The 26945-nt window shown below is 52.8% G+C and overlaps 2 protein-coding genes across 5 annotated transcripts; one reads left to right on the top strand and one right to left on the bottom strand.

The window, feature by feature from the left end:
- UBXN10 (UBX domain protein 10) lies at positions 1-6187 on the bottom strand. Of its 2 annotated transcripts, none has more exons than XM_036352199.1 (2): positions 6062-6187; positions 1-1317 (listed from the first exon to the last, which is right to left on the bottom strand). In XM_036352199.1, the coding sequence occupies exon 2, from the start codon at positions 1300-1302 to the stop codon at positions 457-459; it is 846 nt and encodes a 281-aa protein (XP_036208092.1). In that variant the 5' UTR covers positions 1303-1317; positions 6062-6187; the 3' UTR covers positions 1-456. The 2 variants fall into 2 exon arrangements, with proteins under 2 accessions (XP_036208092.1, XP_036208093.1); XM_036352200.1 differs by lacking the exon at positions 6062-6187 and adding an exon at positions 2202-2246.
- On the top strand, positions 5335-26945 carry PLA2G2C (phospholipase A2 group IIC). 3 transcript variants are annotated; one of them, XM_036352202.1, is made up of 5 exons: positions 5335-5518; positions 13683-13798; positions 17323-17467; positions 18671-18774; positions 25731-26945. In XM_036352202.1, exons 1-5 carry the CDS (start codon positions 5373-5375, stop codon positions 25898-25900), a joined length of 681 nt encoding a protein of 226 aa, XP_036208095.1. In that variant the 5' UTR covers positions 5335-5372; the 3' UTR covers positions 25901-26945. The 3 variants fall into 3 exon arrangements, with proteins under 3 accessions (XP_036208095.1, XP_036208094.1, XP_036208096.1); XM_036352201.1 differs by having other exon boundaries at positions 5335-5557; XM_036352203.1 differs by lacking the exon at positions 5335-5518 and adding an exon at positions 5650-5855.

The raw sequence follows: 26945 nt of genomic DNA, 5'->3' as shown, positions 1-26945 counted from the left end.
CCTGGTTATTTACCAGACTAGAATCCTCTCTGGCAAGTATTTAATCCTGCATCAAATACAGAAGGGCAAACCATTGGCTGAGAGAGGGAGAGAGGGAGAGAGAGAGTTCATTGTCAAGGCGAGCAGGTGCTCCAGGAAGGTCCCAAATCGCTGGGAGGGAGAAGTCCTGGCCACAGCTGTTGCAGGGAGCGCTCCGGCCGCTGACCAGTTCACTCCAGGGGTGGGGAGAATTTAACAACCAGGAGAGAATCTTCTCAGTGCCCTTGGTGCAGGTGCAGATTTCACTGCTTAAAAGGAGATGCTCTGAAGACGAGGGTCCCGAGAATCATCGCTGCACTTGGCACTTGGAACCACCAGGCTCACGTGGCACTTGGAACCACCTGCCCCCGGGAGGCCCTGGCACCTGAGCAGGCTCCTTGCTCAGAGACCCGGGACCCCAGCTGGGTGGCTGTGGACTCAGACCCACGGCTCCCCGTCTCCCTGTGAGATCCCCAGCACCGACTTGTGCGGGATCCTGCACTCTTGCAGAGACTTGGTGAGGTCGGAGAAACGTCTCCTGGGCACCTCCATCGTTTCAATGCTGCAGTGTCGGTAGGTGGCCTTGTTCTTGTGCTCGGCCACGGCCACGATGGTCTGTAAGTCATCCGTTGGCCGGAAGTGGCGCACGAACCTGCGGCCTGACGGGGATCGGACGGCCAGCAGCAGCCTTGGCTCTTGATCCGATGGTTCCTCCAGGTCTCCAGCCCCGGGGGAGCTCGGCCTCCTGGTTTGGACGACGAGCTTCCTCTCCGGGAAACGAGCTGGAGCTCTGGCGTCTTCCTGGCTGGTCTCCATGGTGCAGGTCTCCTCCTGGTAAAGAGCCTGAACGCTGCTCAGACGCAGGGAGCCAGTCCTTTCAGCTACTGTTTCCGCGGCCCCCTCCCCCAGGGCCTTCCTGTTGATGGAAGGAAGGACCGGGTACTTATTGAGGGAGGAGGAAGCGCCCATGGGCACCTGCTGCAGCAGCTCGGGGACCTCAACGGGAGCGCCCTGGTTTGGGGACCTGGGCGCACAGGCTCCTGGCTTCTGGCTGCTTGGCGACTCGCAGGGAATGGCTGGAGGCGGAGAAGGAGGTGTGCGGTGAGAGCACACCCCCGCGTCCTGGGGTCTGTGTAGCCGCGGCCGAGTCCGTCCCTTGGCGGACTTGGGCCTTATGACGTGCATGTTCGGCGAGTCTGGCTGCCAAATGAAGCGGTCGGCTGCTGTGCTGACGACAGGGCTGCATTCAGGGAGGGCTCTATTCACAGGGGCTTCTGTGGCCATTGCTTCTCAAGACCCCTGGGGAAGCAGGAGAAAAGAGAGGAGGCCATGATTAAATGCCCTGGCACTTCTGGATCCAGTCACAAAGGAGAGGGGACCAGCTGCCATTCATTCATTCATTCATTCATTCATTCATTCATTCATTCCAGGTATTGGACTATATCAGGGAACCAAATTCCTTGCAACTTACATTATCATAGTGAGAAAAGACAAGTGTTAATCCTATACGTAAATAGATATTTTCAAAGAGTAATAACTGCAATGAAGAAGATAAAGTATTTCATCAGAGTGTGACTAGGGTGGGGACTAATTCTGATTCTTAATTTGGGGGAGGGGGGGGCTTTGAGCTGAGAGACCATGATGAGAAGGAACAGGCCATGTTACAACCTAGACCAGGGGTCGGCTACCTTTTTCCAACAATACTTGGGGCTTTGGGAACCACACGGTCTCTGTCCCAGCTCCTCAGCCCTGCCATTGTAGCTCAGAATCAGCCACACGCGATTATGCGAAGCAGCGGTTCCAGGAGCTGCCTTTGCTCTAAAGAGCGAATGTAGCCCTGTTAAGTCACCGCTCAGGAAAGCCAGGCTCAGCTTCACGCAAGAGCTGAGGGGCAGACCAGCAAGCTGCCCCCTGCCCTTGGTAGAGGCGTCCCAACAGCAGTTAGCTCTGCTCCAGTATTCACTGTGGACAAGCTCCCCTCTGCGACCCCCGCTTCCTTGTCTCCCTCAGTCCTTTCCTCTTCACCAATCTGCCCATTGCTTGTCCTTCCTACTGTTTTTCAGAGGTGGCTCTGCACAGATCACCCAGTGCAGTGTCCCTCCACCACCCCAACCCTTGTCACCAGGGGCAGAGGGAGAGGAGGGGCGGCCCCATTGCTGACCCGCCCATGGGCCAGAACTTACAGGGACGTCCTCGGGTTCTGGACTAGGGCTCAGCAAACCTCTTCTGTAAATGGGCAGATAGGAAATATTTTCAGACCGTCTGTCACAAGTACCCAACTCCTCCCTTTTGTCATAAAAGCTGGCACAGACGGTATGCAAATGAATGAGTGTGGCTGTATTTAAATAAACCTTCAAGTAGGGACACAGAAATTTGAATTTCATAGAGTTTTCATGTGACACAGAATAGTATTCTTCTTTTGATTTTTTTCCCCAACCACCTAAAAGTCTAAAATCTCTTCTCGGCTCATGAGTCACACAAAAACACAGTGGTGGGCCAGATTTGGCCGCAGGCCGTCATTAACAAACACTGTCCTAGACCGACTGCAAAGGGGACTCTGGGTGCATGCTAATCCTATAGACAGGTGAGCCAGAAAGGCGGGCCACTTCCCTGCAGTCACAGCCAGCGAGCGGCAGAGCCTGAAGCAGAACCCAGGTCGGTGACACGGGTTCTGTTTTGAGGTCCAGGCTGGGCGTCTCCCGCAGCACTGACCACATTCTGTCTTTTACTGCTACTGTTAACGTTCCTGTCTCCCCAGCTACCTTGCAAACACTTAGAGGGCCTCGTATTTGTCCCTGGCACCTGGGGTGCTCAGGAGTGCCTGTGAGAGCTCACAGGAGAAGGGTGCCCTGTGCTGGCCCGCAACCGCCAAGTCAGATCTTTCCTTCTTTCCTGGCCATCTTGGTGGCCCTTTCACTAACACTGTTACAGCCACCTCCTCCTGCTGGTCCCCGGTCACAGCCTCCCAGGATACTGCTAGGTCTGGGGCTCCTGCTTCCCTCTGAATTCTGACCACCACTGTGACTGCTGTTCTCTCTACCCACAGGCTGAGCAGCCCAATAAAGATCTGCCAACTTTCTGGTGCCTCATGGTCCCGAAGCAGCAGCATGTTTGGGTGCACAGGACACGGGCCCTGGAGTCCTAAAACCAGGGTTCTATTTCAGGCTCTGTCTCGAGCTAGCGATGTGACCACAGGCAGTGGCTCCACCTTGCTAGTATGTCACTTTCCTCATCTATGGAATGAGCAATGTGACCCTGGAGGCATTATTCAAATACCCCCGGATCAGTCTCTTTATCTGAAACATGAAGACAGTAACATGAAATGATGTAGGTAAGGCCATGACCACCAGGCTTGGTGCAAAGAAAAGATTTAATGAAATGATTAAGGGGTTTTCTTTGTTTTTGGTTTTCTGTCTGTTTAGTAACTTTTATTATTTTAGGTCCAAATGCCTTGCCTGTTGCTTCAGAGTTCTTCCCGGGGGTGTAGTCATTGCTAACCAGCTGGGTGAATCACAGGACGCATGCCTGCCCCGCCCACAGCACAGAAATGCCGGAAGATGGATTTCATGGGCTACCACCTATTGAAATTGCCTCAAAAATATGAGATCAATGCTTTCTAATAAATCCCTTCTAACTCCATGCTTTAAACTTAAACACCTCAACTTCACTTACTCCAAGCTACCTTCATCACGAAATCCTGAACAACCGAGTACCGTTGTGTGGGCCCTGCCAACGTTGCCTGATTTTAGGGAGTCTCCTCTTCCTCTCCATTAAAACCACAACCGGACAAAACATGCTACCCCTGGATTTTCCTGAAGTCCTACTCAATGCAAAATCTTGAGCAAAGCTACCCTCTCTTTCTCTACACTTAACAGCCTCTGTCTTTTCCCCATTCTGCTCACAGACCCAGTCTTCCTAACACTCCCATTTCCCACTTCTCATTTGTCTTTCACACCCAATCTGGCGGCTGGGAGTTCAGGAGCCTTCTCAGCAGGCCCGTCTCCGTAACTTAATCTATTTTCTGATCAACTGTGAAGAATGTGCTGGGATCTTGTTTCCCCCTTTTAGTTTAGTTCTAACGTCTTTCACTTGTCATTAAGCCATCCCGCACTTTAACTCAGGGCAGCGCGAGGAGGTCATGATTGTCCAACTGTTCTGCCTAAGACAAGCTCAACCAGCACATCCACTCCCCCTCTCTGCCCACCCTCCCCCTTGCGGAACGGCTATTCATTTGCCACAGTTTCCACGGAGTTATCACAGGCTTGGCTCCCAGCTCCCACACATGCCTGGGGAAGGTTTTACTGTCAGGGAGTTTGGTAACTTAGAAACCTCTTCCTTAACAACTTTGACGAGCAGAGTCATGTGTTCTCTGCTGGATTATTTTTAACAGGAAAGCTTGAGTCTGTGCATGCACTTTCCATACCTCTCGGTACCATATAATTATCCATGTTCAGGGGGTGTCATAGTCAAGACACGCTGGTCATAAGCTAACATGACGGCAAGCTATCTCAGAGGAAAACCTCAGTTGTGACTAATTCCTGTCAGCCCACGCATGGTTATTTAGAGAATAACACCTCCTTCAGGTGAAACCACTCCGTCGAACCTGCTTTCATAACCCACTGCCTCCTCCCAAGTGCAGGGACCATCTGCTACATGGCGGGAACACCAACTCTCCCCGGCATCTAGAACATGGAGAGGGGAGGTGGGGCAGGCAGGTGTTTGGGGGCCGGGGCCCACTTCATGCCTTTATATTCACATCTTGGGTCCAGGACAGCTGCCTGCCCCACTCAGTCGAGAAAGGCTTGTGTGGGCACCATCGTTATCCCTGCTCAGCTCATTTCACCACCTCTAGGCCTGGCAGACACAACCACAAAGTGACTTGACAAGATCTAGGTGCAGGCATCCATCAAGCTGCCAGCTGAATAGGCAAGTGGCCTGTTTACTTAAACCTACAGGCTGGCCCAGAGGCCTGCTAGGAGTCAGGAAACAAACACCGAGAACTGCTTCCAAGGAGCTGCCAAAAGGGCAGGTGCGCATTCCTTCAGATTAATCACCAAGTCAACTAGAAAGAAGGAACACGTGACAGGGGACGCTATCGCCATATTCCTGCTTTCCCGGGGCCCGCCTCCCACCCACCACAGGGTCAGACCACCCTACTGCACTCACAAATCTAAATCGACAGTAAATGCAATAAAATATGACCACCCACATACCGGCTGCTGGGATGTACTAAGGGTGCACACATGTGAATTGGTCTTTTAAAAATATTTATCAGTTAATACTCTCCCCCTGCCAATTCCCACCCCTCCTCGCGATGCTTTCGGGATGAAACCGCTCAGAAGAACCAGCAGGAGATGGCAGCTGGCCTGAGCATGAGAAAGCTTTGGTACCATTCCCAGTTCTCACCAGGACTCCTGATTAGAAGACACTGTCCCGTGCAGAGAGCCACGTGTGAAGGGGGCGTGGAGAAATTGGCCCACAAGCCACCAAGTGATCCGAGGTTTGGAAAAGGAGCTGGGAATGACTCCCAGGGGAATGGGTAGGTGGAGGGGGACAGCTCAATCGTCTCCAAGAACTGGCAGCTCCGGAGGGAAACCAGCCTCAGCAGCTGGAAGAGGGGTTAGGGGCGGGGCAAGTGAGAGCTGACTTGGGTGACAGAGCGCTCGCTGGTCTGGGGGAGGCTCAGAGCTGGTTCCGGTCTCTCCATGTGACGGGATGTCCTTTTGTCCCTCGGGATCTGTGTCCTGTCTGTACTGCCCAGCCAGGAGGGCATGGCCCGACGGTTCCCTAGGCCCTTGGCTGCCTCAGAGCCCCGGAGTTGTCCTACTCCCGCAACGGTGAGCTCTGGCCGGGCTGGCTTTGCCACTGGGGAGTAGCTCCCCATCTCGGGGCCCCTGTCCTGTCTCCCAGGGTTCGCCCAGCCCAGCTCGGGGAGGCCCGCCTGGGCGGCGTGTGGGAGGCTCGGGTCTGGCCTCTCCCGGTCCCTTCCATGCTGCAGGGGGCCCTGAGCTGACCCTCTGGGCCAGCGGGGGGCCACGCTCACCTTGCCTCTCCGCTCCATCCGCAGCAGTCGCGGGCTTGTCCCGCTGGTAAACAGCCCCGGTCTCCCGGGCAACCGAGCTGGTGGGGGGCCACGTGCTTCCGGTCTGGCTCCGGAATAGGCCAGGCCCTGATGAGGGGGTGAAAGGGTGGGGGCCGGGTGCTGGGCGGAGGCGGGGTAGGCGGACCTGGCGGACCTCACCTGGCTCCTGGCCTGGTTCCCATCTCCCAGGAGAGCAGGGAGAGTGCCCTGCCCGGTTCTGGCTCTGGCCTGGGCTGGCGGTGAGGAGCGCCCGCCGCCTCTAGCCCCGGTTTGTGACCTTGGGTCAGGCCTGACCCTGCCAGTGTCCCCAGTTTTTAGATGAAGCTGCTGCACTAACTGATTCCTGGTGACCCTAGAATCTGAGCGGCTGCTCTTAGGGCATCTGAGTTGGGGAGCCCTTGTCTGCCTTATCTGTCCTCGTGCAACCCTTTCAAGACCAGATCCCCGACCTCCTCATTTCCACATCCCCTCTGGGACCTTGTTTTCAACGACATTGACACTTGCTTTGACCTTCCTGACGATGACCTCTTACCCTTCCAGCAACTCCTACTGCGTTTGTCTTTCAACATCATGGAGGCTCCAGCCCATTGCCCTCTCTGCTTTCTTCCTGCCTAACAACCTGCTTCTTCCCTGGTCCACCCCCTCAGCGGTTTTCTTGCAAGAATCCTCCAGGCCCCGTCTGCTGTCTCTTCATTCCTCCCACTCCCAGTCAGCCCACTGACACCCGGGTGAAGAGATCTTGACCAGCCACATAATGGAATGATCTCCAACCTCGACTGAAGCCTCAACCCACACAGAAATCCTTCCACCTTCCCCAGCGCAGTTCTGTCTCCTTTCTGCTCAGTGGCTATTTCAAACCTGTTCTCTCTCCTGAACGCCCCCACCTCTCCCTTCCCTCCTCCCACTCTGAAGGTAAACTTACTTCTCTCTTCAGAGAGAAAGAGGCCATCGGATGGAAGGGTTCGCAGCTTTCTGCCATCAGCCCTACCAACTTGTCTACTTTTGTCTCCCTGCTGCCCCCTCTCCCTCCTGTTTTAATGCAGGGGATCCATCCTCTGATTCTGTCCAAGATCGACTGCTCCTCTGTGACTTTCCAGAAGCCTGTTCTCTGTCACAGGCCACGCGAATGCACACCCTGGCCACAGTGCAGGACTTGGCTTGTGCTGTCCCCTCTGCTTAGAACAAGGGTCCTCAAACTACGGCCCGCGGGCCACATGCAAATACAAATATTGTATTTGTTCCCATTTTGTTTTTTTTACTTTAAAATAAGATATGTGCAGTGTGCATAGGAATTTGTTCATAGTTTTTTTTAAACTATAGTCCGGCCCTCCAACGGTCTGAGGGACAGTGAACTGGCCCTCCCGTTTAAAACGTTTGAGGACCCCTGGCTTAGAAGATTCTTCTCCAAACTCCCCAACCCTTCCTTCCTTTCCTTCACCTAACACTCACTTACCCTTCAGAACTCCATGGGTGAAGTCGTCTTTCTTCCACAATGGAATTAAGATAGCTTCAGAAGGAGTCCTAACTGGGCTGTGGTCTGCCAGGCACTGTTCTAGACTCTTGGAATATGCAGGTGAATAACTTAGTGACTATAATACTAAAAGATAATGTTAGTAGATATTCAAGAACCATATCAGAGGAAAGAATTAGGGTTCATTACCCAGCATTGTGGCAAAATATTTGCTATATGAGCATGACTCCAGCCCTCCTCAGGATGTTTACATTGGGTCGAGAAGACACCCAGAGAGTTTATTTTCGGATTATTTTCAAGACAGTTGGAGCCAAGTGTGGAAGAGCAGCATAGGCTGGACATGGTTATGTGCTAAGTGCTTGGCACCGACAGAAGGTCTTTTGGGCTGCGAAGGAGGTGATCATTTCAGCAGGGGCGTTCCTGCCCATCTCAGGAAGCGCCTCATCTGTGGGCGGTGAGGGCTGGGCTGGGCAGACTTCCTGCTAAGGTCACCTCATTGCCCCCCCTGGACACTCAGGGAGGGATCTGAGGCCCCAAGAAGGTGCAGGAGGTGGCAGTTTGGGGAGCTGAGGAAGGTTTGCAACTCTGGGCTGGTGGCTTAGTTCCTGTATATGATTCTGTGAGAAATAGCTAAGCAATGCGCTTCAGCCCTGCAACACCCACCCAGGGAAGATTAAAGTGCATTCTTCATCAGCTATTTTAATATCACCTAAGAATTATGCAATCTTTTGGAAAATCAAATTGGCTTCTCGCCCCCTTTGAGTGAGTGTGTGTGTGCATGCCCACGCGGGCAGGCAGTGAAATGGTGCTTGTGCCTAGGTCTGTTTAATAGCTGCAGTGTCTTTTGCTTCCTGGTGTCATGTAATGCCCAGCATGAAATGAGAGGGAGGCTAGAGGGAAGGGAAAGAAGGCAGCTGGCCAGGCAGTTGCTGGGCCTGCCTGCTCTTCAGGGAGAGAGGTGCCTCTGCTGCCTCTCTCTCCCATCTTTCTTTAAAGAACGTGTCTGCAAAGGACGGGCCCTGATGTCACCTGCGAAGTGGGTTCTCAGTCACGTGGCCAGAGGTCGCTGCCATGCCAGCTCCGTGGAGACTCTCTCTCCTTCCAGCCATGGTTCCCGCTCCTCCCCAGCTCTCTCCCCGAGCTCCAGCCAACTTGTTTCCCAAGGGGAAACCTGGGCCCTCGGGTTTTTCATCTCTAGGGTCTTTGCTCATACCTGCCCCACCCTGCTCCCTTCCTTGAAGTTAATCCAAATTCGCTGACCCCTTCGAGGTGAGTCTTAAAAGTCACCTCTTTCATGCAGGCTTTTCTGGAACACCTTCTCTCTCCTCACACCTCATGTGCCTTTTCGGGTCCCTTTTGGTCCAGTAGAACATGCCCAACCACAACGGCACCGTGCACCCTCGCCATTAGAGTAGCTCCTCTCATCTTCATGCCTGGCACTTCATCTGTATCTGCCGATGGGACCATCATAGGTGCTGCAGGCATGGGCTCTGTGGTCAAGTTTGAATCTCGGCTGCACCACTTGCTAGCTGAGAACCTTGGGTAACTCGTTTAACTTCTATGGGCCTCAGTTTCCACATCTGTAGAATGGAGATGATAAGAATAGGATTGCTGTAAGAATAGGATTGCTGTGTGGAGATGATAAAAATAGGTGCTTGGCAAATGAGAATTAAACTAATAATGATGGTGATGCCAACTCCACGCTGGCTTTTCCCTTGAGAGATCTAGCAAGCCACCAGGCAGCATCCCCCCAAGGATATCTGGTTGGTTGCAGTCTAAGTGACCTCCGCCAGGGCTGGGCTGAAGGCAGGAGCTTATGTGCTTTTCACCTTTGCAGTCCCTGGCAAAATGAAACCTTTTCTGGGTGACACAAAGTCCCTAATTGTGCTCCAGGAACAATCCTGTGGATGTGGCTAGAGCCATCTGCCCCGATACTCAATGTCCCCAGGCTCGCTGGCCTCATCAGTGATTGTTTTCAGCATTTCTTCCTCTCCTTTGCCTTCCTGCGAAGAGGAGCCACTCGACCTTCATCCCTGTTTCACTTCTGTGTCTGAGCAGAAAGAGGCCGGTGATGCATTGCTAGAACTGTGTCTGAGATGAGAGCGTTGTGGCAGCTGCCTGGATGCTTGGTCATTTGGCTGTGTTCTCAGTGTTTTGGGTAGGTACGGCCCTTTGTTCAGCGACCCGCAGGTAAACAGGAGAACTGCCAAGGGGTAGGGGTGCCACCTTTGGGGTCAGACACACGTGGGTTAAGTTCTGGCTCCAGCAGTTTGCAGGGCAAAGCACCTAACCTCTGCCCAGCTCTATTTCCTCATCAGTAAGCTGGGGCTGATGGTCTGTGCCTCCTTGGGACTATTCCAGGTGGATTCAATCAGATAATCCGATGCTTAGCCTTATGCTGGTCCTCAGTAGGTTGTAGTTTTGTTTTTATTTCTGTAACTTGAAGCATGATTGTACTCTGGTCATCCATTCATTCACTCCCCAAATATTTATTTAATGCCCATCTCTCTGTGCCTAGTTTCTTTACCCGCAGAATGAGGAAAATTAATAGTACTTACCTAGCTGGGGGATGTGAGGACATGATGAGTAGATATGGGTGAAGTGCTCAGAAACTGTGCAAGGTATAAAACAAGCGTGATGCAAATGTCACCCACCCTTATCGTCATTGCTGGTTTGTCCTTGGCACTGTGCTACTTAGATTCTAGGGACAAAGAGATGGACAAATTGGAATGAGCCTTAACTTGTAGATCTTTCCGGCTCCTTCCTCCTTATCGTCTCCATGGGGAAAAAGCCAACCAACGTTTCATCACTGTCTATGTAAGATGAATTGGTGGGTCTGAGAGGGTAGCTCTTAAGCACCTGCCAACTTGCTGGCAGTTGCCCTAGAGGCTGGCATAGGAGGCCATGCATGCTCCCTACTACGCTCTCACCCTTCATCAAGTCTGCAGGCCTCTCGGTTTTGTTTCAGCACCATCCAAAACTCGCGCAATGATTCGTCAGATGGAGAGAACCATGTCTGTCCTGCCTAAGTCATAGCTGTGAAGGTTAGTGTCTGTGAAAATGCTGCGTGACCTTCAAAATGCTACACAAACAAGAGGTGTAGACAGGGGTCTGGTGGGGTGCAAAGAGCACTGGGTGGAGTCAGTGACCACAGGTTAAGCCCTGGCCCTGTCACTTGGTATCTATGTGGATCTTTTTTGGGTCACTTCTTGCTGTGCCCTGGTTTCTCAACTGTCAGATGGCTGGGGTTGTGGTGAGGAGTATATAGGAGAAGAATGCAAATTTAAGGTAAACACAGGCCCCCTCAAATGCCACCTCCTTTTGGAGGTGAATTCACTTTTCCTACCTCTGAGCTCAAAGGCATTTATTGTACAATCCGTAGAGCAATGCTCATCACTCTACCCAGGCTTACATTGGCCTCCCTGGACACAGATGTTGGGACGGAGAAGTGCATTGCTGGGGGACAGCCAGGAAACACACCAGCTGGGAAGTGAGCAAGGCAAGACTGGGGGGAGAGGGAGAAGCTGACCCACAGAGGGAGAAGTTAACCTACAGAGGGAAAAGCTGACCCACAGAGGGAGAAGCTGACCCACAGAGGGAGAAGCTGACCCACAGAGGGAGAAGCTGACCCATAGAGGGAGAAGTTAACCCACAGAGGGAAAAGCTGACCCACAGAGGGAGAAGTTAACCTACAGAGGGAAAAGCTGACCCACAGAGGGAGAAGCTGACCCACAGAGGGAAAAGCTGACCCACAGAGGGAGAAGCTGACCCACAGAGGGAGAAGCTGACCCACAGAGGGAGAGCTGACCCACAGAGGGAGAAGCTGACCCATAGAGGGAGAAGCTGACCCACACAAGGCAGTTGCTGAGGCCTCAGCTTGTCTTCTGGGGAGCTCTGGAGCTGGGATGGCTTTCTAGAGCTGTCCTGAAGGAGGCAAGGGATGGCCCTTTAAATCATCACCTGAGCTAGGCATTGGTGAGGGGTTTCTTCTACCCCCTCACCAGGAGGGTCATAACCGTGAACCAGACAGTTCCCTACAGCAGAGGCATTTCTCAGGGCGTGGGAGTGTCAGGGGCAGGTCCCAGCCCTGAAAAGGGGACTACCAAAGATTGGGCTAAGCATTCCAGAAACAATGGAGGCCCAAACACAGAATTTCTCCCCGCTTCGGGCTTTTGGTCTGTATTTACCCACTTGGTCTCTCCAGCCAGCTCAGCAGCCTTGCTTGGGCCAGAATCTTATGTCACCAGAAAAGCACATAGTTGGTGCTTAATAAGAGTCTGTGCTGTTTCCTTGCCAGTAATGTACGCAGGTGCCATCACCTGCTCATTTGAAAATGTCGGCCCCTTCCTCGTGGACTAAACCCATGGTTGGCAAACTGCGGCTTGTGAGCCACATGCGGCTCTTTGGCCCCTTGAGTGTGACTCTTCCTAAGCCTTAGGAGCACCCTAATTAAGTTAATAACAATGTACCTACCTATATAGTTTAAGTTTAAAAAATTTGGCTTTCAAAAGACATTTCAATCGTCGTACTGTTGATATTTGGCAATGTTGACTAATGAGTTTGCCGACCACTGGACTAAACCATCACACAATTATTTTTTAAGACTCAAAAGAGAAAAAGGAAGCCAGCCCATGGAGCTGGAACGTCCTGCATAGTATTTGTGATGAGGGCTGGCTGGGACCAGGCCTGGCCAAGGCCTGCAGCACCCACCAGAATTTTGCCGAAGAGGCAAGAATAGCAGACTCTGATTCCCTCCCAGGCTCTGCAGCAGGGCCCCCGTCTAGAAGTTTTCCTGGCAAACCTCGCCACGGAGTGTAAGTCTAGGTCTGCCCCTCCCAGTCCTCTAGGCTCATGCCAGCCATTGTTCGTACGCCTAGTGCTGATGTGTTCTCAGATTTAGCTTGATTTCTGATGGGCGCACAGGGGCCACTTGTACTTAAAGAGAGCTGTTGACTGATCAGGGGGCTCCATGTGACGAGGTGGGACACTGAGCCCACATCCTGTCTGCTGTCCTGTGGGAAGGTTGCCGAATGTGGGCACCATCACCATTGCTAATAGCAATAGGAAGGGCGTGTCTACCTGTCACGGCATTTGTTAGTACAAAGCAGGGTTACTGCATTATTTCAGTTGGTCCCCATGAGTCTGTGCAGTCAGGGGCTATGGGAGAGCGAGGATGTGTTCAAACTCTCTGGGCCTCGGTTTCTCCATCTCTGAAATGATGGTGAAGCTGCTCAAGGTTTTCTGAGGATTAAATAATGGAATACCCACAGAGCCTTCAAAGAAAGCAGCACCGGCATTTAGTAATTTCTTCATAAACATTGGAGATGGTCGATAGGCATTTTTTATAGTATATTTTATTGATTTTTTACTGAGAGGAAGGGAGAGGAATAGAGAGTTAGAAACATCTATCAGCTGCCTCCTGCAAACCCCCCACTGGGGACATGCCCACAACCAAGGTACATGCCCTTGACCGGAATCAAACCTGAGACCCTTGAGTCCGCAGGCCGACGCTCCATCCACTGAGCCAAACTGGTTAGGGCTCCATAGGCATTTTTAGTCTCACTTTAAGGAGAGGAAACTTAGGGGCTAAGTTTATGAATAAGATACCTGTGCATCAAGGAAGGTAAACGTGTGTGTGTGTGTATGTGTGTATGTGTGTGTGTGCGTGTGTGTGTGCGTGTGTCTGTATGTGTGTGTGTGTGTGTGTGTGTGTGTTGGGGCGGAGGGGGTGGGTATCTACCTTGCAAACGGGGCTAGACTTTCCCAAGCTGGATCTCCATCATGGACCACAGAGATGCCTTTAAACTTGGGAATAGGAGAAACGCTGACTCCTCAGGAGAAAGAGAAAAAGAAAAACAAGATGAAGGGTTGGTGTTGCCAAAGAAAGACATGTTTAAAAAACCACAAAACTTGCACTTTTTAAACGACTGCAGCCTTCTTTATCTTTATCCTTAGGTCTCCCTACCAGAAAGAGTGTCGTGTTAGGAGATGGTTCGGGTTAAAGAGCTCTCTGCTCTGGGCTCTCCTCCGAGGGCCTTCCGAGGTCGGCCCTGCAGCTGGGGCTTTGCGCCCACGTGGATTCGCCTCACTCGGTCATTTCCTCCCCAACAGGCTCTCACCTAGCCGCCCCCTGGCGACCCGAGGAAGCTGTGATCAAGGCGCCTTGGACCCCCTCATCCCCTCGGGAATGAAGGCCCTCGGGGTGCTCCTGGTCTTCACGTCCTGCTGTAAGTAGTGAGCTGCGGGCGAGTTTCGGGGCGCTGTCCCCCATTCTGTGTGTCTGTGTCTGTGGGGAGGTCCCTCCTGAGGTGGCATCAGGCGAGGGGGAGTCAGATGTCGCTCAAAAGAGAACCAGGAGCAGAACAGGCCCCCACCAAAGCCCTCCTGCTTGACCCCAGTGTTGGGATCCCCCAAAACTTCTGGGAAATCAAAGGTTGCAACCGTTTGCTAAGAAAGAGGGCGCTGGACTCTGCTCTCCCACACACGCCCCTTCAGGAGTCTTTCCTCAGGATGCGAGTGAAGGTGAATTCACTTTTCCTACCTCTGAGCTTTATTGAAGATCGTGTGGCTTCTAGAACAAAACCGCAGACATCCAGCTAGCTAATTTAGGAACCATTCTTTCCCATCAGAAAGGCATTCTTCTGGTGGCTTGTGGAGTAACTGGTAATCGTGAGTCATCGCTCTCAGCGGGTCAGATGGCACACCTTTGCGACGTGAAAGAATGTGCAGGAAACGGTGTTGGTTCTATTGGAAACTCTTCAACTCTTGGATTAGTTGTGTAAAGATTTGTTTAAATCGTTTTCCTATCTGTTTCAGCTGCGGAGCAATCACTGTTGAGTCCCTAAGTCAAAATGTCAAAATGGGGTTCTCATTTTCTCTTAGCGGTAAGATCACAGTGTGGGGGGACCCGTGTGCCGGCAGTGCCACTTCTGCACCCCCGTGGTGTGCCCAGAAGGTTCCGCCCTCTCTCTGGGGGCCGTTTGGACAGCAGTGACCGGCACCTCTTTCATGCGTTGTGACAAGATATCCAAAATCTCAGTATGAGATGGGAAGGCTCCTGGGAAAATTTCCTCAAACCCTCTCTCTCTGTTTTTCTTCTTCAAGTTCATGCTTTATTTTTATGGCAAAATTAAGATGCGCATGTAATTAAAAAGTAAAATAAGTGAGTAGAGAGTAACAAAATAGAGCCCCTTCTCATGCCTCCCAGACCCCCAGCCTTCTCCTACACCCAGATCAGCCATTTATAAGAGTTAGGTATATCCTCCAGGACTTTGCACACACACATTTAACACATTTCAACAGAAAAGTAAGACATGCGCATCATAAAAGAGAATCATACAGCATAAAAGTTAAAATGAACTGTGGAATATCTTATCTAGTAAAGAGGGACTATGCAAATTAACCTTCATGTCATAATGGTCAAGATGGCTGTGCCCACAACAGAGGCAGGGATTTCGTAACACAATATGGCTATGTCCACAGCAGAGGCCTATTTCCCATAATGAGCCTTAACGAGCAATCAGCAGGGACCTGAGGCTGCATGGCGCTGAGCCAGGGCAGGGGATCTGAGGCTGCGCCCCCCCACCTGGTGGGGCTTGACAGGGGCCCTCAGGCCATGCTCCCTGCCCCGGCACCAAGCTGGGGGACATAAGACTGCACCCCCCCACCCAGCAGGGCTTGACGGGGGACCTCAGGCCATGCCCCCCAACCCAGGCTGGGGGACTTGAGGCTGTGCCCCCTGCCCATCGGGGCTTGATGAGTCTGGAGCTTGCCCAATGGGGGTGGGGCCAGCCAGGTCTGAAGGATGCGTGTTTGGGCAGGGACTTGACACCGGGTCCCGCAGCACACCCCAGACTCTGACAAGAGGAAGATTTTCTTTTCTTTCTTTTTTTTTTTTTTAATATATTTTATTGATTTTTTACAGAGAGGAAGGGAGAGAGATAGAGAGTTAGAAACATCGATGAGAGAGAGACATCGATCAGCCGCCTCCTGCACATCTCCTACTGGGGATGTGCCCACAACCCAGGTACATGCCCTTGACTGGAATCGAACCTAGGACCTTTCAGTCCGCAGGCCGACGCTCTATCCACTGAGCCAAACCAGTTTCGGCTGAAGATTTTCATATACATTTTAGTAATTTTCTTTTATCTCTGACAATGCTATTATAAAGGGCAAATAGCAATATTAAAATATTTCCTCTAATTAATTCCCTTTTAATGTACATAAATTTCATGCACCGGGCCACTAGTATAAAATAAAATGTTTTTCTCTTCACCTGCCTCCTCAATCCCATTGCCTAGAGGTATTGCTACTAAAAGTATGTTTTTGCCCAGCTGGTGTGGCTCAGTGGTTGAGCATTGACCTATGAACTGGGGGGTAGGGGGTAGGGGGAGTCACAGTTTGATTCCCGGTCAGGGCACATGCCCAGGTTGCGGGCTTGATCCCCAGTGGGGGGCGTGCAGGAGGCAGCTGATCAATTATTCTCTCTCATCATTCATGTTTCTATCTCACTAACCCTCTTCTTTCCTCTCTGAAATCAATAAAAATAATAAAATAAAAATTTTAAAAAGTAGTATGTTTTTAACACATCATATAGTTTTTATCCCCTTTCAATGGCTATGTGGGTAGTTTTCTTTTTATTATTATTATCTATACTAATAAAAAAGTAATATGCTAATTAGATCGGGAGATCTTCTGGATGTCCTTCTGGACAAAGCCATGGTGGCAGGGCCAAGGCAGAGGTGGTTAAGGGTGATCAGGCCAGCAGGGGAGGGCAGTTGGGGGCGAGCAGGCTGGTGGGGGGGTGGGGGGGCAGTTGGGGACAATCAGGCTGGCAGGCAGAGTGGTTAGGGGTGATCAGGCAGGCAGACAGATGAGCGGTTAGGAGCCAGTGGTCCCAGATTGTGAGAGGGATGTCTGACTACTGGCAGTCAGACATCCCCCGAGGGGTCCCAGATTGGAGAGGGTGCAGGCTGAGCTGAGGGACAACCCCTCCCCCCCTGCACGAATTTCGTGCACCGGGCCACTAGTTATTGATAAGAGAGAGAGAAACATTGATGTGAGAGAGAAACATCCATTACTTGCCTCCCATACTCACCCTGACCAGGGATCGAACCGCAACCTGGGTATGTGTACTCTGACCGGCAATCAAACCTGCCACCTTGTGGTGTCCATGATGATGCTCCACCTAAGTGAGCCAGGCCAGGCAGAGCAGTTTCCAGTCTTTTCATATCACAGAAAATGCTGCAGCAAGCACACACATATATATTTCCCTTGACTTTTGTAAGCATTTTTTAGAAGTAAAAAATGCTGGGTCCATGTGTATTTGCCATTAAAAAAAAATGGATGAGGTTATCTGTTCTGCTTCTTAAGTCTTTTGCTTCTTCTGTGAGATTGTAAATGCTCTATGACATTTGTAGGGATTGGCATTTCTGGCCTTGAACTTTTCCCGTTAATGTTGAACATCGGGCCTGAGGGCGTTTCTGCGGGGGGGATGGGGGGGGGCGTTACTTTGGGGGAAGACTGTAGTTGTCAGTGTGTCAATGTTGTTCTCAACATCACGGAAACTGGGTTGTCATCCTGGACTAGCAAGAAACCAGCTGTGCGCTGCGGTAGATCTGACCCCGTCTTCTTCCCCATTGAAGGGGCCGGTGGTCCCAGCGAGCCGATGCACCACGCGCAGGGGCTCCTGGTTCCCCGGATGCCAGGCTCTCACGGCATTGTTTCTTCTTCCTGATTTTCTCCTTGGCAGTGGTAGCCCCCACCCACAGCAGCTTCTGGCAGTTTCAGAGGATGGTCAAGCACATCACAGGGCGGAGTGCCTTCTTCTCCTACTATGGCTATGGCTGCTACTGTGGGCTCGGGGGCAAGGGGACCCCCGTGGACGACACTGACAGGTGAGTGCAGAAGCGCCAAGGCCTCCTGGCATTTAATTTGCATTGAAATCTATGTTTGCAGGAGGGAGTGTATCGGGGCTCTTGCATTGCAAGTAACAGAAACCCATTCAGGTGAGAGTGAGGGAAAAACGGAATGGGAATTGGAGGGAGAACGCAGGGTCTGGAAGATCAGGGCCAGTACCTGCACGTGTGGCCCGTGCAGCATTCCCAAGGACCTGCACCGTCTGGAAATGCCTGTGTTTTCCTTTGGTACCAGGCCTTGCAAATTATGGAGTCAGTCCTGCTCAGAGCTCTAGAAACATTTTCAGTTCTCACGGCAAACGTGGTCTTCTCTCGGCTCCCCAGTTTGTAGGATTATGGGCGCAGCAAGACTGACCCACTGCCTCCCAATCCTAGTTCCATATTCCAGAAGAGAGAATCCAAGGACCAGTTTGGAAAAGTCAGGATTTGGACAAGAATTTGCTTGTTTTAAAGTCTGGGCCCTTTGATGCTCTGTGCCCTCCTTGTCCAAGTTCAAAGGCAGATGAGAAATAACACAATTAGCCGAAGATGACAGGTGGCTAAGAGCCTGCTTGTGGGCAGGGATGGGGTGAGGGGAAGACTGAAGTACTTCCTTTTCCACATCTTGGATCCAGTCCCAGGTTTCTGCATCCCTGCCCCTTATACACTGGTTGAAGAAGTGAGCCGCTCCCCAGCTATTTCCTCCACTTGAATGTTCTCCCTTTCTGCCACCCCTCGATCCCTGCCCCATCACTCTGAGCACCATGAACGCAAGCGCTAAAGCATTATGTGTTTTTGCTGACCACTGCCTCCTCAGGGACTATCACAGTGCTTGGCATATAGTAGGTGCTCATAAAAAATCATTACATGAATGAATGAGGACATAGAACCAGAGTTGAGTCCAGAGCTGTCATTTTCCACCTCCGAATCTCATTTCCTCCCCTGTGAAAGGGGGACAATGATGGCACTTTCTTGGGTTAGTGTGAGGAGCTAATGAGATGGGTCCCGGACAGACCTCATTAATTGTTAGTGGCTACTCATATGATTTTTAATATTATCATTAGTTTACCTCCTTATCTTCAGTGCCTTCTTGTCCTGGGGGAGGAGGCAGGTGAGTCCTTTGCACCAGGGCCTCCAGCTGACCCCGCCCTCCCCAGGGCCCACCCACGGTAAAGCCCCTCCCCCCTCTGGTCTGGCCCCCAGGTGCTGCCTGGCCCACGACTGCTGCTACGAGAAGCTGAAGCAGCTGGGCTGCCAGCCCTTGTTGAGCAGCTACCAGTTCCACATCGTCAACAGCACCCTGATCTGTGAGTAGCCTCCCTGTGGGGAATGCCTTTGAACCTGAGCCTTCCCTGAATGTCCGCCTCCTCGTGGACCCAGAGAACATTTAGGGAGTGAGACTTGCCCAAGTGCTTTGAGATGCAAGTTGGTAATTCCGAGAACCAGAGCTTCCTGGGAGTCCTGGCTGTGTTTCTCCTGGTTGTTCCTGCCCACGGCTACACCCAGCAGCCTCTGGGAGCACGGAGCCAGTGCGTATAGTAGGTGCTCAATAAACAGTTGTTGACTTGAGCTTACATTGGCTTTTGCAACTGTTGCTGCTGTGAACCTTCTCCTTATGTCGGTCGTGAATTGACGAAGCACCTCAGCTGTCTTTCAGTGGAACAGATATTTGGTAAGGGGTCTGGCATGCCAGGCACTGTGATAGGTGCCATGGGCGACGCAAAAGTACATAGGAGGGTCGGGGGAAGGGACCTTACATGTGGTGGAGGCCACTCAAGGAGGAGGGCAAGTACTGAGTGTCCAGCTCATGGGGAGTGGCCCTGACATCTCAGGGGATGTTCTGGGGCTGCTGGGGCGTGGATATGTATAGGGCAGGTTCAGTCTAAACAGCAGCACCTTGAAAGCCCTGGGCCATAGCCCCCTGGTGAATGCCACTCACTGTGTGACCTCCCCTGCGAGGGCGCGACTCGCCTCCTCCCTGGCCGGTGGCGTAGCAGGAACCCCTTTCCTTCGCTCGCGTGTTTATTCACAGCCGTGAGTGTGTCTTCAAGTTTGTGTCTCCTCCTGAGGTCAGGGAACCACTCTCTCTCTTGCCCTCATCTCCCCACTCACAGGGTGTGCTCAGTGCCCCCACCCAGAGTTCTGGCTCAGGACACACCAAGGTGGACCCTGGTTCCGGTGGTGAGACCTGAAACGCAGTGGGCTGAGAGCTCAGGCCACTGCCTCGGGAGGGCCGGCTTCAGTTCCGTCTGCTTCTGGGCCACCGTAGCACCTGTCCCCAGGCACATGGTCAATGGGGAGAGAACCCCCTTTTTTCCATGTGAGCTCAAGGAGACCTCCTGTGTAGGAGCTGTCTGGCCATGACCACCCTCAGGCCTAAAGCAAAGTGTCCCTTCTGTGAGACCCCAAGGTCATGTCCAAGGAGATGGGAAGGGATCAGGCCTCATACAAGGGCAGAGGAGGGGGAGCGGGAGAAGGTTGCCCCCAAAGTATTGTTTGCTGTGGCCTCTGATGCCCTCTGGAGGCCAGACCAAGTTTCTGACCACCTCCTCCCACCCCTCTAGGCCCCACCTAGGGATGTAGGGCAGGGGTGGGGAGAAGCCTGGCAGCTGGTTGGTGAGGGAGGGGCACACCGCAGAGATGCCCCCTGGCTCTTTTCTCAGCCTGGTTCACTGTCTCACTGTCTGTCTTCTCACTGGTTTCTCCTTGCCTCTTTTTGTCTTGATCTTACCATCTGTCATGTCAAGTGTGATCTCAAATGGTTAGAAAGGCATCGGTTTTAGAGAAAATGTACTCAGGAGCCCTCTCCTCTGATGTCCCATAAAGCACAGGGACCGAGGAAAGGGAAAAGGTGCCCTGGGGAGATAAATGGGACCTCAGTAGCTGCAGAGGACCTGCTACCCCCTCTCCTGCCCCGCCCCCCCACATCAGTTCCAGGTCTAGACCATGCCTCTGCCCTGGGCTGCTATGGGCTGGCTGTGCCCACGAGGGCCGGCCTGGGCACTCCGCACCTGGGGAAGCGCCCTTAACAACCCTCTTCGCCTCCTGTGAGGGGATCCGAGCCACAGCCCAGGACAGCAGGAGGCGGAGGAGATAGAGGGGAATGACTGGAGCCCCAGGTGGGGGCATGCGGAACTGTCCTCTGCTTGGCACATGCTGAGTGGTGGCAGGAGGTGCAGGCAGGGCTGGGAGCTGGACAGGTGCTCCTGATACTTAATCAGGGCTCCCAGAGGACAGAGCCCTGCTCAGGGAATTAACATGCAGGGACACTTCCCTGTCACCACCAGGATGTCAGCATCCCACTCCTCAGCTGACCAGCCAGTGAGTACCAGGCCAACCCCCCCTCATTTTTACCCACCCCCCCTTGCCAAGGCCCTGATTCCTGGGACAGGGCTGAGACCTGGGTGATCTGTGTTCTAATCCCGGGTCTGTTGCTATAGATCAGCGGTGCTCAACCTGTGGGTCGCGACCCCTTTGGCAGTCGAACGACCCTTTCACAGGGGTCACCTAAGACCATCCTGCATATCAGATATTTACATGACGATTCATAACAGTAGCAACATTACAGTTATGAAGTAGCCACGAAAATAATTTTATGGTTGGGGGTCACAACATGAGGAGCTGTTTTAAAGGGCCAGAAGGTTGAGAACCACTGCTATAGGTGCTGAGACCTTAAGGGAGACCCATGGACCTTCATTCACTTGCCCTGTGATGACTGAGTGCCCATTGGGTGCCCACCCAGTGCCAGCACTGTGCCAGGGACCAGGGACGCTGAGCAAGGCAGTCTCAGGCCCTGCTCTCTCTCGGTATTCTCTAGGGCTGAAGCACCCTTAGGGATCATCCAGACCAACCCTTCATAGTAGTGACAGGGAGGCTGAGGCCCAGAGAGAAGAAAGGCTTGATCCAGGCAACAGGCAGGGTTATGATACCTGTGTCCTGAGTTTTCCCAGGCTCTGGAACACACTGCCTGGCCTGGGTTTCCTGGGCCTCCGTCTCCTCATCCATAAAATGGGTATAATAACAACAGCGTCTGTGACAGCACCTGGAACCCCCATGACAAGCCTTTGAGGTGGGCATTATTCTCCCCATTATCGAGGGGGACCCTGAGGCTCAGAGAGGTTAAGGGAGATGGCCAAGGTCACACAGCCAGGGAAAGAAAAGTTGGGCTTTGGACCCAGATCCTCTGACCCCAGAGCTGGTGCTCCTGCCTCACACTGCCCTTCCCAGTGGCAGGGGGCTGTCGGGAGGGTGATGGGTGCACTTGATTGGAGGCCACACAAATGCGTCTTGCTGTCTGCAGCACACTCATCAGGATGCTCGCCCCTGGCCCAGGGGGCAAAGAAAGGCCGCTGCCCCAGATCTTTCTGTTCCAGCTCTGTGTGCCCTGCTAAGAGGCCCAGGGAGAGCAATGCTTTGGAGCTAGGCAGAGCTGTGTCCGAATCCCAGCTTCACCCCTTCTGGCTGGATAATTGCAAAACCACCTGGGCCTTTACCATCTGTGAAATGGAGATGATAATGTGCACTTCATGAGGTCCCTGTAAGGAGTGGCTAGAGTGACCCGACTAAAGGCTCTGGCCCACAGCAGGTGCCCTTCCTGTTAGAAGTTGAGATTGCTTTTTTATCTCAGTTTTCTTTTCCCCTTTACTCTGTGAGATTTTCTCCATTACTATTGAGAGACTTTGAAGCATCTCCTTGAGCTAAAGCCATGAACCCTCTAAAGAATAAAAGCACCCTGCCCCCCCCAACCCCAGTTACACTGCAGTTCAAGAGCTGCCCTACAAGGGTTAATCGCCTCCCCAGCCTCCAGTTCTGAAATCCTGCCCCCAAGCCCAGTCCCAGGTTGCCTAGCAACCAGTGGCTGCTCTGGGATGCAGTTGGAGAGCAGGGGAGGCAAAGGAGAAAAACAACTTGCTCTGTCCATGCCTCAAAATGTCACTGGGAGATCAGTGCAGAGATAGGCCTGCAACCCCAGGCCTGGGGCTAATTTGCCCCTTGAGGAAGGCTGCCCTGGAGTGCCTATCCCTCCTTCGAGCAGGCTTACATAAGCACCTGGCATTTGCAAGGGACTGTAAGATCAGCCCCCGTGACAGCCCCCGTCACCCATACATGCATGCATATGTTGTGCAAGGAGGAACCTGGCCGTGGGAGGCAGAGACCAGAGACCAGTTGCAGCCAGGGGACTTCTCCCTCTGCCAACGGGGGACGGGTGAACTTGGTAGCCATTGGATGTGTTGTTTGCAGAGGTCTTCCTCCTTTATTACTGAGTTCATTCCTCACCACACCACCATTCCCTGACACATCACCATGTTTCTCTCCTAGCATTTGTCTCCACCTGAAATTCTCTGGTTTACTTTTGCATCAACACCCCCCCCCCCGCCCCCCAATAGAATATGAGTTCCGGGAGAGCAAGGAACAAGCGTGTCTTGTTCGGGGACACTCATTCTCCGAGTCCACGGAGAAGGATGTCCCTGGAGCTGTGCACGGTGGGGTCTGCTCACTCAGACCTGTACCCCCAGGTCCTAGACAAAGGCCGCACTCATGGTAGAAAATCAATCCCTGCGTGTTCGATGAGTGGATGAATGAAAAGCATTAGTCTGTGCAGGTGTCCTTAGCCCCGTTTGACAGCTGAGGAACAGGCTTGGAGAGAAGTCCCTGAGACCTCAGAGCATGCGGGCAGCAGGTGAGCACCGAGAACCTGGCTTCCTGTCCCTGGGATGGGGCTCCTTTTGCTGCCCCACAGGTGGCATACGTCCAGCCAGTGAGGCAGCAGTAGGTAGTGATGGCGTGTTTACGCATGCTCAGGGCTGAAGGTCCGCAATGATAAGATAAGCTCCCTGCCTGGAAAGAATTGGCCTTTAAGGAGGGAGACAGATCATAAAATAGTCCAAAGTAAAGGTACATTCAGGTAGTGACAAGTGCTACGAAGCATCTAAAACAAGGCAACAAGGTAAAGAATGACGAAGGCAGGGGGAGGGAGGGATGGCTACTTTAGGCGGCTGAGGAAGGCCTCTCTAAGGGTGTGGCCTTTGGCCATCCTGGTGGGAGCAGAGGAGACAGGAAGGAGGGGGAGATGAGGCGTGGGGGCAGGGCAGGGAGCTCACCTTCCACTTCAGTTGCAGGGGAAGCTGTTGGATCCTTTGAGGCAGGGAGTGATCTGCATAATTTTGCTTTAGAAAGATCGCTGTGGCCACGGCAGAGAAGTTGGGGAGCAAGGGGAGAAGAGGGGGAACTGTTCGTGGACTGTTTCAGTAGCACTAGAGAGTCGCCACAGCTTGGGTCAGGGTGACGACGTGGAGGTGAAGAGAAGTGTCAGGTGCTGGGTGTGTTTTGGAGGTAAATCGACAGGACCTGCTGATGGATTGGATGTGGGGCGGGAAGGAAAGAGTCTGAACCGAGGTTCTCGGCCTGAGCAGCCGCGGAGGACGGTGTCATCTTCTGGGCTTGTGCAGACGGGGGAAGAGCGGACCACAGAGACACAGCAGAGCTTGTCATGAGCCATGTGGGGTTCGAGATGCATGTCAGACACCAAGAGGGACGTCGAGTGGACACGAGCGTATTGGAGTCTAGAGCTCAATGGAGCCCTCTGGGCTGGTGTGAGGGCAGGAGTGTCGCCAGTGCTCAGATGGTACTTAAAGCCCTGAGACTGAACAAGAACGCCCAGGGAGAGGACTCAGGGACCGGGCAGAGGCCTGGTGCAGGCACTAGAGGCCTGGCAGGCCGCCTGGTGAGCCCGGGCAGGAATGCGGATCTTCTTGCTCTGTCTCATTTGTGGAAGTGTATTTCACAGTTCCATTTTTCCCTTAAAAGAGAGAATAGAAGTGGGTGGGGTTATCTAGAAAGAGAAAGCTGTGCCTTACTCCCCCCCTTCTCTCTCTCTCTCTCTCTCTCTCTCTCACACACACACACACACACACACACAGCACTACAGTTCTGACTATTAAATAGAAGATCCCCATCTAGCGGTGAATTCAGCCAAAGGGCAGACATTGATCCCAAAGGCCCATGGGGGCTTCATTCATTTAGTCAACAGCTGTTTGTTGAGCACCTACTGTGTGCCAGCCTTGATTCTGCATGCCGGGGACACTGTGGTGGACAGGACAGACAAGCCCCAGTCTCACAGAGCACACAGGAGAGGCAGACACAAGCAAGTAAATAAATAAGAGAAGTACGAGTTATGAAAATACAGCCAGTGAAATAAGCAGGGATGTGAGGGAGAGTGGCTGGAGAGAGCCTCAGGTCGGGTGGTCCTGGAGAGCCTCTCTGACGAGGGCAAATTTGACCAAAACCCAAAGGATGGGGATGGATCTAGCTGCCTGAAGATCCTGGAGAGAACTGTTTTAGACAAAGAGGAACGCGAGTAGCAAGGCCCTGGGACAAGACAGAGCAAGACACGTGCCATAAAGAGGCCGGTGTGCCTGGAGAGGAGTGACAGTGGCAAAGCGAGGGACAATAAGGGTGGAGGGGTTGGCAAGGGCTGGGTCATGGCAAGCCTGCTTTGGAGTCTGTGGCAAGGATTTGGGATGTCTTCCCCCAATAGTGGGAACCCACAGCAGGGCTTTAAGCAGGAGAGGGAACCTAATCCAGGCTCCATTTGAAGAAGGTTCCTGCTTGTTTCCTTCCATGGGGTGAGGGGGGGTGGGCAGAGCTGGTGATGACAAGGATTGGGGTGGTGGCTGAGAAGATCGAGAGAAGCAGGCAGAGCATGACATTTTAAACACAGGGAAATCCATGGAACTTGCTGGTGGACTAGATGTGAAAAGTCAGAGGAAGAGAGGGACCAAGGTTGGCTGCTAGCTTTCAGGCTCGAGTAGGAGGTGGTACATTTACTGAGCCCGGAGTGTGGGAGAAGGCAGGCTTGGTGGGCGGAGGGAGCACTTACAGTGTGAATTCACTTTGGGCGTCTTAAGTTGTTGATGCCTGAGAGATCCACGTGAGATGTCAAGCAAGGGGTTGGAAATATGAGATGCGTTTTGAGGAAATGGGTCCCATTACCTTGGCCCCGGCGCACCAACTCAGGGCACCCCTCCATGCAGCCCCCACTCCCCCACATCTCTTGTTTCCTTCTAGACTGTTCCTTACGCCAGTACTTGTGACATGTCCAGGTGTGATCAGGCCTTGGGTCCGAAGGAAAAGGACTCCAAATGACTTCCCTTTTCAGTTTTCAACCCCTGAGCCCTTACAGCGAGCTCTCTATTTTCCAAACCTTAGAACCAAACCCCGGGAGTGAGCTGGGAGCTCCCAGTGACCCTCTGTCTCTCCGCAGGTGAGTGCGCCCCTGGTCCTGGTGTCGGCTGCCTCTGTGGGCTGCGGGCCTGCGAGTGCGACAAGCAGTCTGCATACTGCTTCAAAGAGAACCTGCCCACCTACGAGAAAAACTTCAAGCAGTTCTTCCTGAGCCGGCCCCGGTGTGGCAGGCGTAAACTCCAGTGCTAGGGGGCCACGGGAAACCCTTGTCTGTCAGTATCCGCTCTAGGATCGCTTCCGGGAAGCCCTCTCCCATCATCCCAACAGGCTCCAATCCATGCAGCTCACTCGCCAGCATCTGGCTGGGAATACTCCTTTGTCATTCAGCACCAGAGGGCTGGAGAACAAAGACAAAATCCTGGCATTCAATGGAGGGAGACAGACCATACATGTATCCACAAATCAGTGACACATTCCCATGGCAGTAGGGGTGGGAGACAATGAAACAAGGTGACAGCATAGAGATGTCCCCAACACCCACCCTAGGGAGTTCCCAGGAGGGAAGAAGCCCCAGGATCTTCCCTAAAGTCTCCCTCCACCCCCACCCCAAATCAGGATGCAGGGCAGACTTGGGGAATGGGCCCACAGTCCAGATCTAGTTGTGAGCAGAGCGAGGTCTTGGCACACACGCCACGGATCCTTGAGGCACACTCGGAGCTTGTCTCTTGTTGGCTCGAGTTCTGCCTTCTGAAAAGGCTCAGGGGAGAGAAAATTGATGCCATCGTCACCTCTCAGGAGACAGAGCATGAGAGCATCAAAAAGCAGCACCCGTGTTCTCACCTCTCTGCATCCTTACCTCCTGTGATGTGACACTCTGCTTTTCCCATTAAGAAGTAGAGTGTTTCCCCCACCCCTTGAATCTGAACTCTGAACTGGGCTTGTGACTTTCATTGGTCGATAGGATGTAGTGGGACTGATGGTCTACCAGTTCCCCAGTCTAGGTGTTAGGTCTAGTGCGTTCGGCTCTCTCAGCATCCCTGCCTCCACCATGAGGAAAAGTCTGGCTGCCCTGTCGGAGGCTGGGAGCCCACCTGGACCAGAGTCATCAGCCCAGTTGTCTCCACTGAGTCCTCAGACACGTGAGAGTGCTTGGTGAAGATCTGCAAAGCCAACTCATAGCTGACCACAGACACACGCCTGAATCTAGCCAAGACCAAACAGCCGCCCGGCTGAGCCCAGGCCGAATTGCCAACTTGCAGAATCGTAAGCGAAATAAAGGCTGCTGTTTCAAGTC

The sequence above is a fragment of the Myotis myotis genome, unplaced genomic scaffold (genome assembly GCF_014108235.1).
Source record: "Myotis myotis isolate mMyoMyo1 unplaced genomic scaffold, mMyoMyo1.p scaffold_m19_p_2, whole genome shotgun sequence".
NCBI lineage: Eukaryota > Metazoa > Chordata > Mammalia > Chiroptera > Vespertilionidae > Myotis > Myotis myotis.
This window is presented reverse-complemented; position numbering and strand designations above follow the sequence as displayed.

Bases quoted from the DNA above. Each gene is read 5' to 3' on its own strand.
- UBXN10 (XM_036352199.1), bottom strand. From the start codon at position 1,302: ATGGCCACAGAAGCCCCTGTGAATAGAGCCCTCCCTGAATGCAGCCCT.
- PLA2G2C (XM_036352201.1), top strand. From the start codon at position 5,373: ATGGCAGCTGGCCTGAGCATGAGAAAGCTTTGGTACCATTCCCAGTTC. The intron at 17,468-18,670 runs GTGAGTGCAGAA...TCTGGCCCCCAG, and splicing joins CCCGTGGACGACACTGACAG to GTGCTGCCTGGCCCACGACT. The intron at 18,775-25,730 runs GTGAGTAGCCTC...GTCTCTCCGCAG, and splicing joins CGTCAACAGCACCCTGATCT to GTGAGTGCGCCCCTGGTCCT.